We start from the raw sequence: 15494 nt of genomic DNA, 5'->3' as shown, positions 1-15494 counted from the left end.
TTATTGCATTTTGTTAATACAAAGCAGAAGAGAACTTCTTGGATTGACTGAGAGCAGTCAACACAAAGACAAAAAAGCAATGCTTAAAATAAGGCACCTTTCTACAAGATGGGCAAACAGTAAGGAAGCAAATAAAATTAGTTTAAAAAAAAAAACAAAAACAGTTGTCTTTTACATAAAGATAAGGCTTTCAGTGTCAGAACTTTAAGTAGTTTTAAGTAACCTCATGTCGTTCAACCACTCTGCTAATAGTAACCGCTCCAAGAATTAACAGCAATTTTTACAACAGGAAATTTTCCTTCTTTTGAAGTGGCACTAAGTAACAGCAGTGGAAACAATTATTGGTTGTTTCAAGCTCTCAAAGTGTATCAGTTATTGCACAATAAATACCTCATAGAGGTCAGTGTTTGGTTTTTTTTTTATTGTTGGTGGTGGTTTTCTGTGATTTTTTTTTTTTAAGATAAGCTGAATGTGAGCATGTTATTTATAAATTGGTTAAGCCTGAAAATTTTCAAGTTTCGTGATACATCGCTATAAGAAATTAGCAACATAAAAATTTACAACAGGGAAATACAAATAAATACACAACCTCTCAGAGAGCCACAGTTTCATTGATGCTTTATGGAAAGTAATAAATGAGTTAAAGTGTCTAAGTCTTTATACGTGAACTCAAGGAAAGGCACACAGGCACACATCACAGAACCCAGCGTTGAACACAGTAGCCTATCTCAGCAGCTTTAACATCTCCTGAAGCAAAACCAACTTGACACTTCACCAGTGTATGCTGCCCAAAGCAGAATTCCACAGCCAACCTTACAGAAAAGAAAAGCAAGATAAATATCTAAATTAGATCAATATCTAAATTAGATTTTTGCTTGCTATGCTTGAGTATGCATTTTGATCATGTCTGTGGCAGGCAAATAACAAATCTTCTCACATGATGTATTCACAAGTGAATCACAAGTAATGGCTTGGTTTGGAAGGGACCTCAAGGATCACCAAATTTCCAACCCACTGCCAGAGGCAGGGCCACCAACTGGCAGGATCTGACACTAGACCAGGCTGCCCAGGGCTCCATCCAACCTAGTCTTGAACACCTCCAGGGATGGAGCATCCACCGCCTCTCTGGGCAGCTTGTGCCAGCACCTCACCATTCTCTCTATATAGAACTTCCCCCACCATCTAATCTAAACCTTTCCTCCTTGAGCTCAAAGTCATCATGGAGGACACAAAAAACAACGACAACAAAAATACTAGACCACTACATGAATGCTGATAGTAGATCAAACTACAAACCAAATTTTCTAAAGCTGTCCAGGATTATCAATATCCCTGTTATTTAATAAACTTCAGCACTGAGCACATCTATTTGAGAGGGAAACAAAGCAAGACTTAAGTTCACAGTGATATTTCACAAGGTAAGAAAAAAGGAATTCAATGAATTACTGAATGGTTCTAGCAAATTCACAGATTACCTGTAGTACCCATCTCACAGCTGGGTATCTTGCTTTGCAGTTGTGGATCTGCTTTGCGGCGATACAGCTGCCAACAATCCACTTACTATTTCTCGTCTTATTTCACCAACAATAGATTCCTTGATCTGAAAGGGATAGAGGAATTTTTCAGGTCAGTAAGCTCCATAACTGACAGATAAAACAAACTGATACTGCAGACATGCTTGACGTTATCAACATGTGAAAATATGTAACACCAAGAAGTCAATTTTAGAAAAATGCAAATGAAAAAATATAAGAGGGCTCCCCTTGGAAAAATAATTGTTAGCAATTTCAAAGCTGCTGAAAATCATATAAAAGCAAAGTAGCTTTATTTTTCTAGATGGTAAATACACTTGTGTTTTCCATTCAGAGTTATTTTTTTTTATGTTAAGAAAAATGTATTTCAACTATGCAAAGTTCTGAAAATAGCATTATGGGATATACACACTGAAAGCATGCAATATACTGGCTTTTTTTTTTTTTTTTTAAACATGAATTAACTCTTGAAAAGGAAGCAGAATCAATTTACCTCACAGAAACATTACACAGCAAGAAAGGCCCGAGTCAGTGAAGTTAGGCTGTAGTCCTCACATAAATGAAGAGGAGGCTAATCTTAATCACACTTGCAGCAGCAAAAATAAAAATATCTTGGTCATCCATTCAGTTTTGGATGGTCTTGATTTTAGGAAGTACCAAAAAGAGAGATGTGGTTATGGGGACAGGTGAGGAGGAAGACAGTGGGAAAATGTAGACAGGTGAGAGCTTGGCAGCCAGGGTCAGTCACATAAGCACTAACCAGCCTAGCTAGGCAATGCTGTATTCTTTTCCTTATCATGAAAGGCAAATAATTTCTTGGCACGAATAACTGACCTCTAAAGAAGTACCATCTGTAAAGAAAATACCAGTGTCACTTCAGATGTAGCTTTCAAGTGCTTCAGGAGCTGTAATGAATGTGAGACTCAGTGCAAAAAAAAGAAAAAAAAGTAAAAAAAAAAAAAAAAGTAGTAGAAGTCCAAATTTCTAATCCTGGTTTTACTAGTAACAAAATCCCTTCATGTTCTGATGCCTCACCAATACCAGAGGAATAATATTTACTCAGATCTAGCCTTCACAAAGGCCTTGCCATGTTTGCGTAGCTCTTACCATCTCTGTGAACATCTTGCAATTATTCTTGTAAGCCTCCCTTTTTCCTGGTGCGTCAAAAGGATTAAGCAACAACGTCAGAAGGGTGGCAGCAGAATTAGCAATGGGTTATTTATCCCTGGTCCTCATTGGCAAGCAATTCAATCTTTAAACCATTAGTGGCAACGTTCCTCATTTCACTACTACTTTGCATCAAGCTGAAACTCAGACACTGCAATATTGCTTTGAAACAGGTTTAAAGCTGAACTGCTTGTGTTTAGCTGACAAAAAAGCCAGTGTTCAACAGGGCCTGTTTTACAGACAGCCACAATTCCTGATGATATCTATGCCAACACACGCACACACATGTGTAAAGCTTTAGGACCACTGTCAATTCAGTAAGCGCCTCCCAGACCTGAAAACTCATAGAAGGAAACACACCATACAGAACTACCAGCTGCAGCAGGTGGAGTAGGTTTTAAGAGCCCACAGAACACAACAGCCCAGCTATCCAACAAGTGTCGGCCACAAAACTCTGTTCACCTCTCTGTTCTGCTTCAGCATCACAGGGCTGGGTCTCCAAGGACACTAAAAGCTGGCATTCTATGCCCTCCTCTCACCGGATAGACAGAAATAAACATCACTTTCCAGAATAAGCGAATAAAAGCTTCCCAAATTAGCAAGTAAATGGTCTAGCATGACAGACAGTCTCGTGATGAGGCAGAGGCTGGAAGGGAAGCAGCTCCTGCTCTGCTCTTAGCTCTTCCAATGTCTTCTCACTCAACCTTGATGAATCACTTGAGCCCTCCGCCTCTCACCTCCCTCCTCAGACAAGGTCACCACACTCTGCTTCTGCTTTTCACTGCTCCTTTTGAGACCCAAGGTCATTCCTGCGTGACATTATATCGATTCCTGCACTGACTCAGTCCCATGTGCCTGTCATGACAATTGCCAATATTTGTCTTCTTCCTTACAAGCAATTTAGGGCAAGGTGCACAGGACACAGCGCTCTGCCAAGGCTTCCTCTGTACAAAGGACAGAAGGCAGTCAATGAGCACACCAGCCGTATTTTTAGCAGCTGAATGAAAAGTTGATCATTTGAAATAGGAGAAAACCCGCTCATTTACAGTACATACACTACATTAATTCAACACTAATATTTAATTTTGTATTAATAACAGAGTTCCACATTTATAGTACCAGAGTAAACCAGTAAACCTTTCTTGCTGTGAAATAATTGCCACTACTATGATCTTATGCTACTGCTTATAATGAATTCTCTGACCTAGTACAACTTCCCAAACACTGATAGGAAAATTATACAATTTTTAAAGAATCACTTTATTAAGCGTCACTTATAACTGAGATCATCAGCAAAAATGACTACATTATTGTTAAACAGAAAGCTTTTAAAGCTATCACATCTTCTAAACTGCAAAAGGATGGGGTGAGAGAGCCTGGTTTTGCTCCTAGCCACACTGTGACCTGCATGCCACATAGTAAGCACCTCATGTGATGATGACCTAGTGGAAGTCAGGCTGAATTTTCAACAAAACAAGCAGGCTGCTGTTTGGCATTTAACATTTCACAGTGTGAAATGCTTTTCAGAGGGACCTTGTTCATTAATGCTAAAAGTTAACATCAAGGTTTTTATTAATGCCAGCAAATAGTTGCAGGTCAAAGCTCACATATATTACAACCACCCAGGCATATTCTGCAACACTGCCTGCCTTCTCTTTCCTCAGCATGGGGTCACACAGCTACAGAGAATGGGAGGAATAAGAAATGGTTTAACATTTGTGAGTGCATATACCAAGAATGCCTTCTGACAGACTTCTTTCTTTTGACAACAAAACTGGAATTCCTTTGCTAACAATAGAGCTACTTAAGGAAGACATTTCAATTTATGCTTTAGCTCTAATGAAGTACAAAAGATTTCACTGATCGGTATTTAATAGTTTTTGGCTCTGCAAAAACTACGAGTTACGAAGCAATGAAAAATCTAGGTTCAGAATCAGAGATGAACTGAAACAGGCTGCCAACAAAGCTAAACTGAAAAACAATCTCTCAGTGTGCTCAAACATTTACATAGTGTGTCAAGCTCAGTTATTTGCTGACTACTCATATCTGAATACTAGTCTCTCAGTTTCAGCACAGATGCTTTTAGCATTACGAAGTCCTCAGCACCATGAAATCAGAAGTACAATCTCTATGCAAAGAGTCTGCACCTCTGTTTGCTACCAATTACATTAAAAAGGAACTTCCACATGATAATCTCAGAGTAAGCATCAGCTGAAATAACCACACTTTTACTCTAGCTCCCCTTAATGTCTTTGCTGCTCTTATAATACATTTGGATTATAGCTCTCTTTCCTATCCATTCCTCCTTCAGCAGCATCTCACTGCAACTTGTGAAATGCAGGTTTTTATATAGAAGGGCTGGACATGATACGAATAAAACATCCTAGGTTCAGTTCAGAATCAGCATCAAAGTGCAAGGCAAGACAAGCACCTCATGCCAAGTCTACTCTGAACATTAGACAAGAAATCACTTCAAAAAGGGGTAAAAGGAAAGCAAGCGGACCAGAAAGAAAATTTGGGAACTTGGGGAATATTATGACAAACAAGGCCTTTCCCAAGACTTATTCCAAAATGATTACTTCAGGGAAGATGTCAGCAAGAGTTTGGAAGGGGTCAAAGCAGGAGTGTAAAACTACAGCATCACAAGCTCCACTGTAAGGATGAGGCCAGGAGGTGTTCAGTTCCTAATGCTGAGCACAGTAACAATGATGTCATACGCCCTGTGGTAGGGGACCAGGAGCTGACTGCAGTATCCGTCCCTCTGCAGGAAAATGCCACTGTCCCTAATTCATCCCACTGACACCAATGGCAAAAGGTATTCAACATTATGAGGTAACTTATTGAAAGCAGGTTTCCACCTCACTGCCAAACACCAGCAGTTTTCTCACTGTTAATACTTGTCTGAGCATTCTTCTTTGCAGTCTGAACTCTGATTAATTATGGAGTTATCCAAAGCTAAACAAGTTATACTTCCAGCCACCATCTTCACTCTGAACATTCCTTAGTAGTGTACTTCTGCTTCACAGACCTCACAGTGCAAGTGTTAAGTGCCTACACATAGTAAAGCCTACAGCAAGTCATCCACTTTGCAAAAACAAGACACTGTAGAGTCTTGCGGTCACCCAATGAGGAAAAGGATTCCTCATGGTCTAGTATACTCTGCCTTTTTTTTGTACAAGGGTGGAAGGAGTGGCAAATAATCCCTCTGGGACTGAAGCTCCTGCTTTATTGCAGGATAAGCCTGTCTCTCATCTGTTTTAAAGACAAAGCTGGTTTCAGTTATTCACAGTCTAAACGCAAGCAGACCTGGGTGGTATCTCTGCATTACAACCTGGCCTGTTGTATATTCCTGAGTACAGACATCTGTTTTCTTTCACAGGGTTTTATAACTGCACCATACCAAAGCTTCAAGGGATATGCTAAAAGCTAAGACTCTAGGGACCCCTAGCTAAAGGCTAAGTGACCATTCTTCAGTGAAGGAACAGGACTAGAAGTCATAAGTCCTCAATTCCTATTTCTGCACTCACAACAGAGAAAGACCTTTCTCATGGGCATTGTTTTTGATAAAAAGTCTCTTGCTTTTTGTTCCCCCCATTTACACTACTCGCCATAAGGCTTTTAGTTGTGCCACTGGCAAACAATGCATGCAATTTTAGTACTGTTTATTAACCTGGCCCACAAGAGAAACACCCAAGCACCCTCCTCTTTCATTGACTGCCAACAAAACTGGTCCAACAGCACCTGAAAAACATCAGTCAATATCTGAAATAATTTCTCATCTCAGTTCAGCCTGTTTCACTTACACTCCTGCTGTCATTAGTGGTTTGGTATAGAGGGACTGGGAAAGTAGTTTTAACATTTACTACAGAGTTTTAAGAAACAGTATTTCACCAATCAAATTTAATCCAAACTGGCATTTTAGCAGGCAAACAAATCAGAAATTTTTACTTGGGAATCTGAAATACTGATACTAAACCAAGTAGTAGAGATGGTAAATTTTTTCTTGCCTGGATTTATAATAGCAACTTGCTCTTCATTTACACACAAACCACTGTTATTGAAAAAAATTCTACTGCTTTACTTGAGAATAGAATTGTGGCACAGATGCCTTATGATAAGCTCCAAGTCTTTAAAAACAGGACAGGAAGAGTATGGAGCCTTGGCTGGCAAATGAATAGAAATGTCCAGTGGCAACAAATTATACAGTTTGTCTTTAATTTTCAGTAAACGCCATTCAAACATTTTAGATCTCAACCCTTCTCTCCTCACCTCCCGTATGACTTGCTGCAGCTCTTCCTGCTCCACGCTTTTGTGGATTTCATCAAACGAAGGCACCAGAGTGACTCTCTCTAGCTTGTGCTCCATTTCTGGCTTGGAGTCTGCCAACTCCTCAGAGCTTTCCACCTGCTGTCCAGTGCCTGCTCTCACTGGGGGAGTTGGTGTTAAGGCAACAGAAGCTCTGTATAACTTCTTGCTTTGACTCTTAGACTTTCCTGTTAGCTCAGATGATCCAACACCAGCTTTTCTACTTGCAGTGGAGCACACTGAGGAGGAATCAGAGTTTCCATGGGAGAATACAGACTCCGTACCCTCGGCTGGTAGATTTTCCAGTCCAAGATCTCCCAGTCCTAAACCCAGTTCAGACTTCAGAAATGATTGCTCTCGCATAAGTTCAGAGACCTAAGGATTGAGAAAAGAAACAGTCCTGAATAAGCACATAAAAAAGTCACATACAGACATAGCTATGCTTTCTTGTTATTTATTCAATCACTTACTCATTCCCTCCATGTAACAAATATGGCTATAAAATAAATATATGCTTTGACTTTACGACTGCAACAAAGAGGATCATAAAAAGGAATGGGCATTTTTGAAAGCCAACATAAATAAGAACTGTGGCAGTTCCCCAAGCCACTGACTTTTGCAATATGGATACATCCTGCCAGGGCCACTGACAGAGGCACACGTAAAGGCTTGATTTTGTTTTTCTTTACTAAAACAATTCAAGTTTGTTCTTTTTTTTTTTTTCCACTCCCTCTGCAGTCTCTGAGCTGCTTGTTTTCAGTGGTTCAGGGGCTTACTCTGGACTCCTAGCATAACCTTCACAGAAAAATAAAATTTTCCCTAGAAAATTCACCACAAAGACATTATGCCAACTAAATACAAACATCTCACTTCCTCATATTCCTCTTAAAAACAAATAATACTTCACAGCTCTTACAGCTATGATTAACTCTTAAGGAAAATGCAACTGTTCTTTAGAGAAATACTCAAATGATTATTTCCAGGGCCATGTTTCAAGTTAATCTCTTGTGACTTTTTTAAAAAAAAGATATTAAAAAAACATTTGAAACACAACCAGAAAAGTATTAATTTCTTTGTTTTCTTAATAAAGCATACAGCACACTACTTACTGGTTCAATGACATTCAGTGGAGAAGGGCACGATAGGTTATCAGCACTTCTGCTGCCATACATACCCTAAAAAATTAAGCCAGGTTAATACACTGGGGATTTTTTGCAGAGCTGCTGTAATCTAATATATAAACATGCCATGTCTCAGACTACTTTCTGTAACAGCAGAAACTTGGAACCAGGAAGCAAAGCTGGTTGGTGAAATTTATTTCAGTCATTTTTAAAGCTGGCCCTCTTCTATAAAAGGGTTTACAAATAAGATATTATATGGTTCAAAGAATGCAAGTTTGGCTTGGACTCGCAGTAATGCCATATTTTCCTGTTCTTGGGTTTCCATTTTTTCTTTTCCCATGACAAAATATTGAAGAGGAAGATGTGGCCTGTGTTCCTTCTACAGAAGAAGACTGGCTAAGAAAGAGGAATGAGATCCATAAAAAACACATGACGCTTTCTGTTTGTGCTTCTTTTGTTTGGTTGATGACAGAATTGCAGCAGAAAAAGAGGAACAGTCTTCTGCTGAGTGAAAAAAGAGAAAGTATATTGCCACACCACCAATAAACAGACACCAGTAACCTCCCCCCCCGGCAACTCCCCACTGCTCTTGAGCTGCTAGTGGAGTGTCTATACAAGCAGAACTACCCCCCATCTGGCTGGGAGCCACATGTTCAGCTGAAGGAGCTCCAAAAGGCAATGGAAGAAGAGACCTGAAGATGACAACTGGATTTTCCTGTTTTTTTGGTCCATGGTTAGGCAGAGGTAGAGGGAAACACACACTGTTTCTTGGGAGAGAAACAGTGCTTTTCTTGTCACTGCTCTCTTTTCACAAGTAAGTTAGCATAGGAGAACTCCAAAGAAATCATAACCATCCCAGGAAGATTTCAGACATGAGCACTACCTACCAAAACAGCACTACCTACCAGAACAAGAAAGCACTGGCAAAAGAAGCCTGAAATCTCAGACTCTGAAATCCCAAAAGTATGTATTGACACATACTAAAAGCAAGAAAATCCCTCTGTTCACTCATCACGCTAAGACACTGAAAATTAAAATACAACCCAATAATACACAAATTGCCATTAGATTCCCAGATGCCATTCCACAGTAAGAATTTTAGCACTTAAGAGTTGTTAACATTACACTGATGCATGTTACACTGAGAAAACATGCAATGCAAAAAATAACACTTACTATGTGTGTCTGAGGTCTGTAAGGGGAAGACATGTGTAGACTTCTCAGCTGGTCTTCCAATGCAAGCAGACGTTCCTCTAACTGCATCTCTAACTCCTGCAGCTCCATGCGGACAGACTTTCTCAAACTCTGCAGCTGATCAGCTTCATACCTGCACAAAATCCATTATGAAAAGAACAATGGCACAAAGAACCCAAATCACAGAATAGAGCAGTAATCACATTTCTTCTCACATAGTTCTGAATTTCCAAGCAGAAGATACAGTTTGACCCAGAAAGAATGGTCAAAGAAGGCCAACAGATCTAAATTATATTTACTTTATAGTCAGTGATGAGCTGATTCAACTAAAGTAAATAAATTAGCAATTTCAAATATTATTCCGCATCAGCTGCTGCAACCCGCGGTCAACAAACATAGCCAGAATAATGAATGCCATCTGTACCCTGCTGCATGGCCACTGCACATTGGAAAAGTATCTGAATGCTATGATGTTATTTTTATTTATTTATTTACATCTATACAGAGGAGAAGGAGAAAAATCCAAGTTGAAAGTGCTTAAGACTTTTCCTCTCAAATATCCTGTGCTCACATATCCTATGACACTTAAAATCCTTAAAATCCACAGATGTAGAATCACTCTGCAGAAGTGAGGAAACAAATATCAATTAATAAGAAATGGAATTAGAAGAAACACAGGGAAAACAAACTCTAGAATGAAGAGGTGTAAGGATGAGAGTAAACATGGGTTTTCTTGCATAAACTCAGTTCCAACCCTCCTCAAATTGAAACTCATAGATTTTATTGCTCTTCTTAAAGAGATGATCTGCTCTTCTGAAATAAATGAGTGCCCAAGTATTTATTTTTTTTAAATATAATTTTACCTTTCCTCTTCTGTCATGTGCTGATAAACCGTTGTCTGTTGACGTAGCATAGCCAATTCCAAATCCATCATTTGAGTTCTGAATAAATTTAGGTTTTGCCTTACCACTTGCAGCTCCTGGAAAGTATTCTTAGGAAAAAAACAACAGAGAAAAGAAATTAAAAAAAAAAACCCACACAACCTTATATGGAAAAAAAATAAAGTATGGAGTCCATAACTACATTTGCTCATAACCTCTGCAACTTCAGCACATAGACATTACGTGTCATGAGATATTAATTCAGTAAGACATTTTCAGGTGTACCATACAAATCCATGAAGGTATTTCCATGTATTTAGATTGATTTAGTTTTGACACTGTTCGCAGGATAGAATCATCTCTCTGAAGATGGGGAACTGCCCAAGGATAGCACATACTACAGTACATACATATATGATGTTTCTTTTTTATTTTGACTAACTGCCAGTGTGTGTAAAGTGTCACTTACTTCATAGAGAGGTAGAATGGATGATCTCTGAGTAGTGTAACCAGTGGCAGCTGAAAGATCCTGACCTCTCATCACTGGATGCTATGGGAAAAAAAACATTCGAAACAGGAGCGTCAGTCTCCTTCACGAACTCATCTTCTCAAATGCTCAAATAGTCCAAAAGCAGCCAATGTTAAAACACAGTCTTTCTGGCCTCTGATTTCTGCTCTCAATGTCAGCACTGCACAGGAAAAGGAAACTCAGCAAAATGGCAGTGCCAACTCTTAGAGTGTGCACCGAAGTTCTGTAACGCAAACAAGTTTTAGCTGGAAAAAGAATTAACCCTGTCTGATACAATAAGTAGGAATAAAAGGTAAGTTCTCTGCCTTAGACATCGGTGCAGAAAATGCCTGGTACAGACTACTGAAAATCCAGTAGTCCCAACTGCCTTAGCTGACAAAAAAGTCAAAAAGAACATAATGGAAAACAGATCTGAGTAAATGAAAGTTGTCCCATTTTCAATGATGATCACAGTCATTTGCTGTGGGATTTTGCTCTGCACTCAGTAGTTGGTTTTTTTGTTTCTTTTTTGTATATGCTGATTTTGTGTTTGTTTTTTATTAATCTCACCATATTGCCTACATCCAAAGACCCTTGCATGCTAATGATCTCCCATGAGAACAAGACTGTTGAAGAATTTCTATTTGCATGTTGCATCAACATCTGGAGCAACCAGATAAAAGACAGAGGCTGTTACACGTAGAAATGTGGCACAGCAAAGAACAGGGGAAACAGCAAAAATGTGTACCTTTTCAAACATGAAAAAGATGGCTTGTCCAATATAATTCTGAAAGAATTCAAAAGAACTATTGACACACCATGGAAAATTTGAAGCATGTCCATTCACTCAAAGAAGCTTTGTTCAAACATGATCACATCAAGGACATGCTTTGTTTTTCCTCTCCCAGTTTTCCTTGTTTGGGAACAAATCTACTCTTCCTTACCTCTTCCAAAAACACAGGATTGTGTAGTTGAAATATCTCCTATTTTTCTACAAGAAGCTGAGTACACTGTGTTACAAATTCAATTTTGGCTGTAGAGAAAAACAGCACAAGGAAACTATGTATTGAAAACAACAGTTTTTCCACAGAAAACTCAGTACCAAAAAGGAACACATCCCCCAGAATGGGACTGGTGTAGACAAATCACTCGAAGCAGGGCAAGGAGTTATTACGCCCTCTAATACTAAAGGAACTTTATTTTTATTGAACCAGCACGAACAAAAGATCTGGATGTAATATAGTTTTCTTTTTTAGCAGATTCAGCTAGCATCCTACAACTTTACCCTTACACACAGCAAGACTGCAGTTTATACACGCAAGTGAATTTTATAAAGAAAGTTAAGTTCTGCAACTGCTTCCTCCCAGGCATGCTGTTGGCTTCTTTGAGCAGGGCCAGCTCAGAAAACTTGAGACATGACTAGCCTCAGGTTTTGGACAAGGGACAACACAAACAGAAGAACAGGAGGTCTAAAATCAGCCCACTACTGCCCACCACCAGCAATAGGGTGCAGAAAAGCAGATGACTGTCCTTGATTAAAAACGGCACAGAAGACACTGAAGTTTAAACAAAACAAAACAAAACAACAACTGCATAATTGTAATGTATTCACATATTAACAGGCAGGGTCTGCAAGCGCTCTGTCCATAGAGCCACTCCACAGAAGCTTGCAGGCTCCTAAATTGGATTACCACCTCAGACAATAGCAGTATAGAGACGGTGGAGCAGAGACAATTGCTAATAAAAGGAAAAGAGCAGAAGAGAAGCCAGCAAAAATACATATACAAGGGCTGCTCTGAAAGTAATGCTTCCATTTTATTGTGTTGGCCCACGATATAAGAGGCAGTTGTTGGTGATAGGGCAGTAGACCTTGAACCTTCCCACCAATATTCCATTACATTTTGCTGCCATGAGACAGACGGCAGTAGAATCTGACAAAATGGTGTCTGACATGCAAGTGTGTATGAAGCAAAGATGTGTCACTGAATTCCTCCATGTGGAAAGAAATAACCCAATGTCATTCATCAACACTTGCTGAACATTTATAGAGACCAAATAGCAGATGTTGGCACAGTGAGGAGGTGGGTGGTGCTTTTCATCAGTAGCAACAGTGATGTGAAAGACAAGCTGCATTCCGGACGGCCATGTAGATTTTTACGAGCACAGCATGCAGGTTCTTGTTCACTGCTGCTGAAAATGCATAGCCAACAGTGGTGGCCATATTGCAAAAGTGTTTTTCAGCTGAGAATTTTTTTTCTACCAAACAGTGCTATTGTGTTCTTTTTAATCTGTTGCAGATTCCATGAAGAAAATAGGAGGCATTATTTTTGGACCAAACTATGTACATATATACGCTTACATTCTAAAATGTTTCTTCTCTGACTATTGAGAAGATTCATACAGTCACTAAAATTTCACATATTGTGACAAAATCAATTCTTAATAAAAGGCTGATAACCTCAAGATTACACTGCTGGCTCCAGAGTTGAACGTGCTCAATATTGACATAAACCAGCACAGAAACATTAAGTTGAATGAATGATCATCTTTAACATCATTAGTGAAGTCACAGGATTTGTAATGAAAAAGAAATCTATCAGTTATCCAACTGTTATCCAAGAAAGTACATCAAAGAGAAGTGACAGGCTAAAGCACCATTAAAGGCGATAAGTATTTTCATATCTAAAGCTAACGACTACTGCTTTAAAATAACTGCTTATGAGGCATAGACTGCTCCTTCCTCATATGTAAGAATAACCATAAAAAAATAAAAAAAATCAGTTAACTAATGATCTGGATCAAGTGCAACATGAACAAATTCAATACAAAAAAGTAGCGGTGCACTGGACACTTGGTGACCACTTTAAACAGAAGCTCCTGAAAGAAGTAGCAAACCTAACAGGCACAATGCATTGTTTTGGTTTTTTTTCTTCGATTTCATATGCTACATAAAAGAATATTTGGGCTATCATTTTATTTTTATTAAAAAAAATTAAGCTCATTTGCTTTCTCTTACCTGTGAGAGGTTCTGCAGAGAGTTTCTGATGTCATGTAGGACTCTGCGAAGCTGCATTTCCACAGTGGAGGGTGGATTGATGGCATGAGGTCGATGAGAATATCCAGAGTGCCTTGGAGAAAAGGGACAGCTGAAGGGCGAAAGGAAGGCACTGAGGGAGGAACCAGAGATACTTGGGACACTGTGGGTGCTAAGTGTCCTCATGTGCTCACAGAGTGGCCTGTCCAGCCACTCAGCCGGGAGGGAGTGCAGGGAGCACGTTGACTGGGACATGTGTGCTGGGGTGTGTAGTGGGCAGCTCTGTCCCCTGGTGGGACTGGATGCCTCAGACAGTCTCCTGAGCTCAGCCTGGGGCACTTCTCTTTTAGAGGATGAAGTTGCAATGAATAGTGTGGATTTGCACACAGGCTGACTGGTAGCTGCTTTATCTTCCTGTTTGTCACCCTCAGAAGTCAGTTTTTCATCTTCCTCCATGTGTGTGTACTTGTAAGTGAAAGAAGGAGGACCACACAGAGTCTCTTTTCCTGGAGTTAACTGGACATTCACAGAGGACACCACTTTCACTGGATTCAGTAATGCAGTTGGGAGAGATTGAGATCGCCTAAGAGGATAACCTGATTCAGCCAACCACTGTCTTTGTTTCCTCAGGAGATCTTTTGACTTCAAGAAGGAGCGCCCAGCCCTTGAGTCAGATGTACTGACGACTCTCATCCGAGCTCTTTGCAAAGCAACATGAACCCTGTCCAAGGACGATGGGGAAGAGCTGTCACCTTCCAGAGACTCCAGTGACTTAAGGATATGATGTGTTTGGTACTGAGGAAACTCAAAAGTGGTGGCATTATCAAGATCGCTTTCATCACTGCCTTCCTCCAGAAGCTCCAATTCTTTCTGCTCACTGGAAATACCTTCATCTTTACAGCTGCCCTCTCCTCCAACCATCTTAGATACATGAGATGACTTACTTTCTTCTCCATCATTTTGTTCAGCTTCATAATCACAATTTCTTTTATCGTCTTTCCTTAGGTTTTCAGAATATGCCTCTACCCTTCCTTTCTCTACTTGAGAGTCATCATCCTCTTCATCGTCATCCTCCTCCTCCTCTTCCTCTTCTTCCTCCTCAAACTTATTGAAACATGGCCGTTCTTTGGCCATTGGTGTCTTCTGTTCTTCACTATGTGATGTCACAGTTGTCTCACTGTCACAGCTGTCAGCACTGCTTCCCATGCCTTGCAAAGACTCCTGAACCTAGGAAAGATTCAAGGCAGCAAATGAGAGAAAGAACCGGAGACTCAGCTCCTGCCTTCTCAGGAATCAGGCTAACAGCCTAAGTCCATATTCGTTTGGTATTATGGTGAAATAATCAAAAATGTAGTTGGTACAGCAGGTGAAAATGAAAGAATGAAGAAACCATAGTTTCAGACTGATTAGAAGCATTCTGAAGTATGGCACCCAAAAGGAGGATGGGAAAAGAAAAAGTAGCTAAGCTATTCACACTCTTTTTTGATTTGACAGTAAATATTACTGCAAAAGAATAAATGTAGCAGCAGTAAAATGAAAGTATATGTTTTAGATAGCAATGGCAAAGGGTTATCAGACTGGAGGTATGTGGCATCTCCCTTCCAAAAAGGTTCATACTCAGCACTGAAACCAAGGATGGTATTAGGGAATGCACACAAAGAAGTGGGGAGAATTTTGGATTGTAGTGAGATTCCAAGAATAGGAAAAACAGTTTGCGATATGCTCAGCTTGTTCTAAGTTGTGGAATTGTTC

The 15494-nt window shown here is 39.7% G+C and overlaps 1 protein-coding gene across 1 annotated transcript in view; it reads right to left on the bottom strand.

The window, feature by feature from the left end:
• Positions 1–391: 391 nt before the first annotated feature.
• ITPRID2 (ITPR interacting domain containing 2) overlaps positions 392–15494 on the bottom strand; it is a 39810-nt gene continuing 24707 nt past the window's right edge. Inside the window, exons 12-19 of the mRNA XM_048952675.1 lie at positions 13725–14969; positions 10670–10750; positions 10183–10310; positions 9302–9452; positions 8114–8179; positions 6969–7379; positions 1476–1600; positions 392–812 (exon numbers count right to left, since the gene is read on the bottom strand). Of these exons, the coding sequence (XP_048808632.1) occupies positions 1490–1600; positions 6969–7379; positions 8114–8179; positions 9302–9452; positions 10183–10310; positions 10670–10750; positions 13725–14969 (2193 nt within the window). The 3' untranslated portion in view covers positions 392–812; positions 1476–1489. The remainder of the gene's footprint in view (positions 813–1475; positions 1601–6968; positions 7380–8113; positions 8180–9301; positions 9453–10182; positions 10311–10669; positions 10751–13724; positions 14970–15494) is intronic.

This window comes from Lagopus muta, chromosome 8 (assembly GCF_023343835.1).
Source record: "Lagopus muta isolate bLagMut1 chromosome 8, bLagMut1 primary, whole genome shotgun sequence".
NCBI lineage: Eukaryota > Metazoa > Chordata > Aves > Galliformes > Phasianidae > Lagopus > Lagopus muta.
The sequence above is the reverse complement of the archived record's forward strand: the minus strand, read 5'-3'. Positions and strand labels throughout refer to the sequence as shown.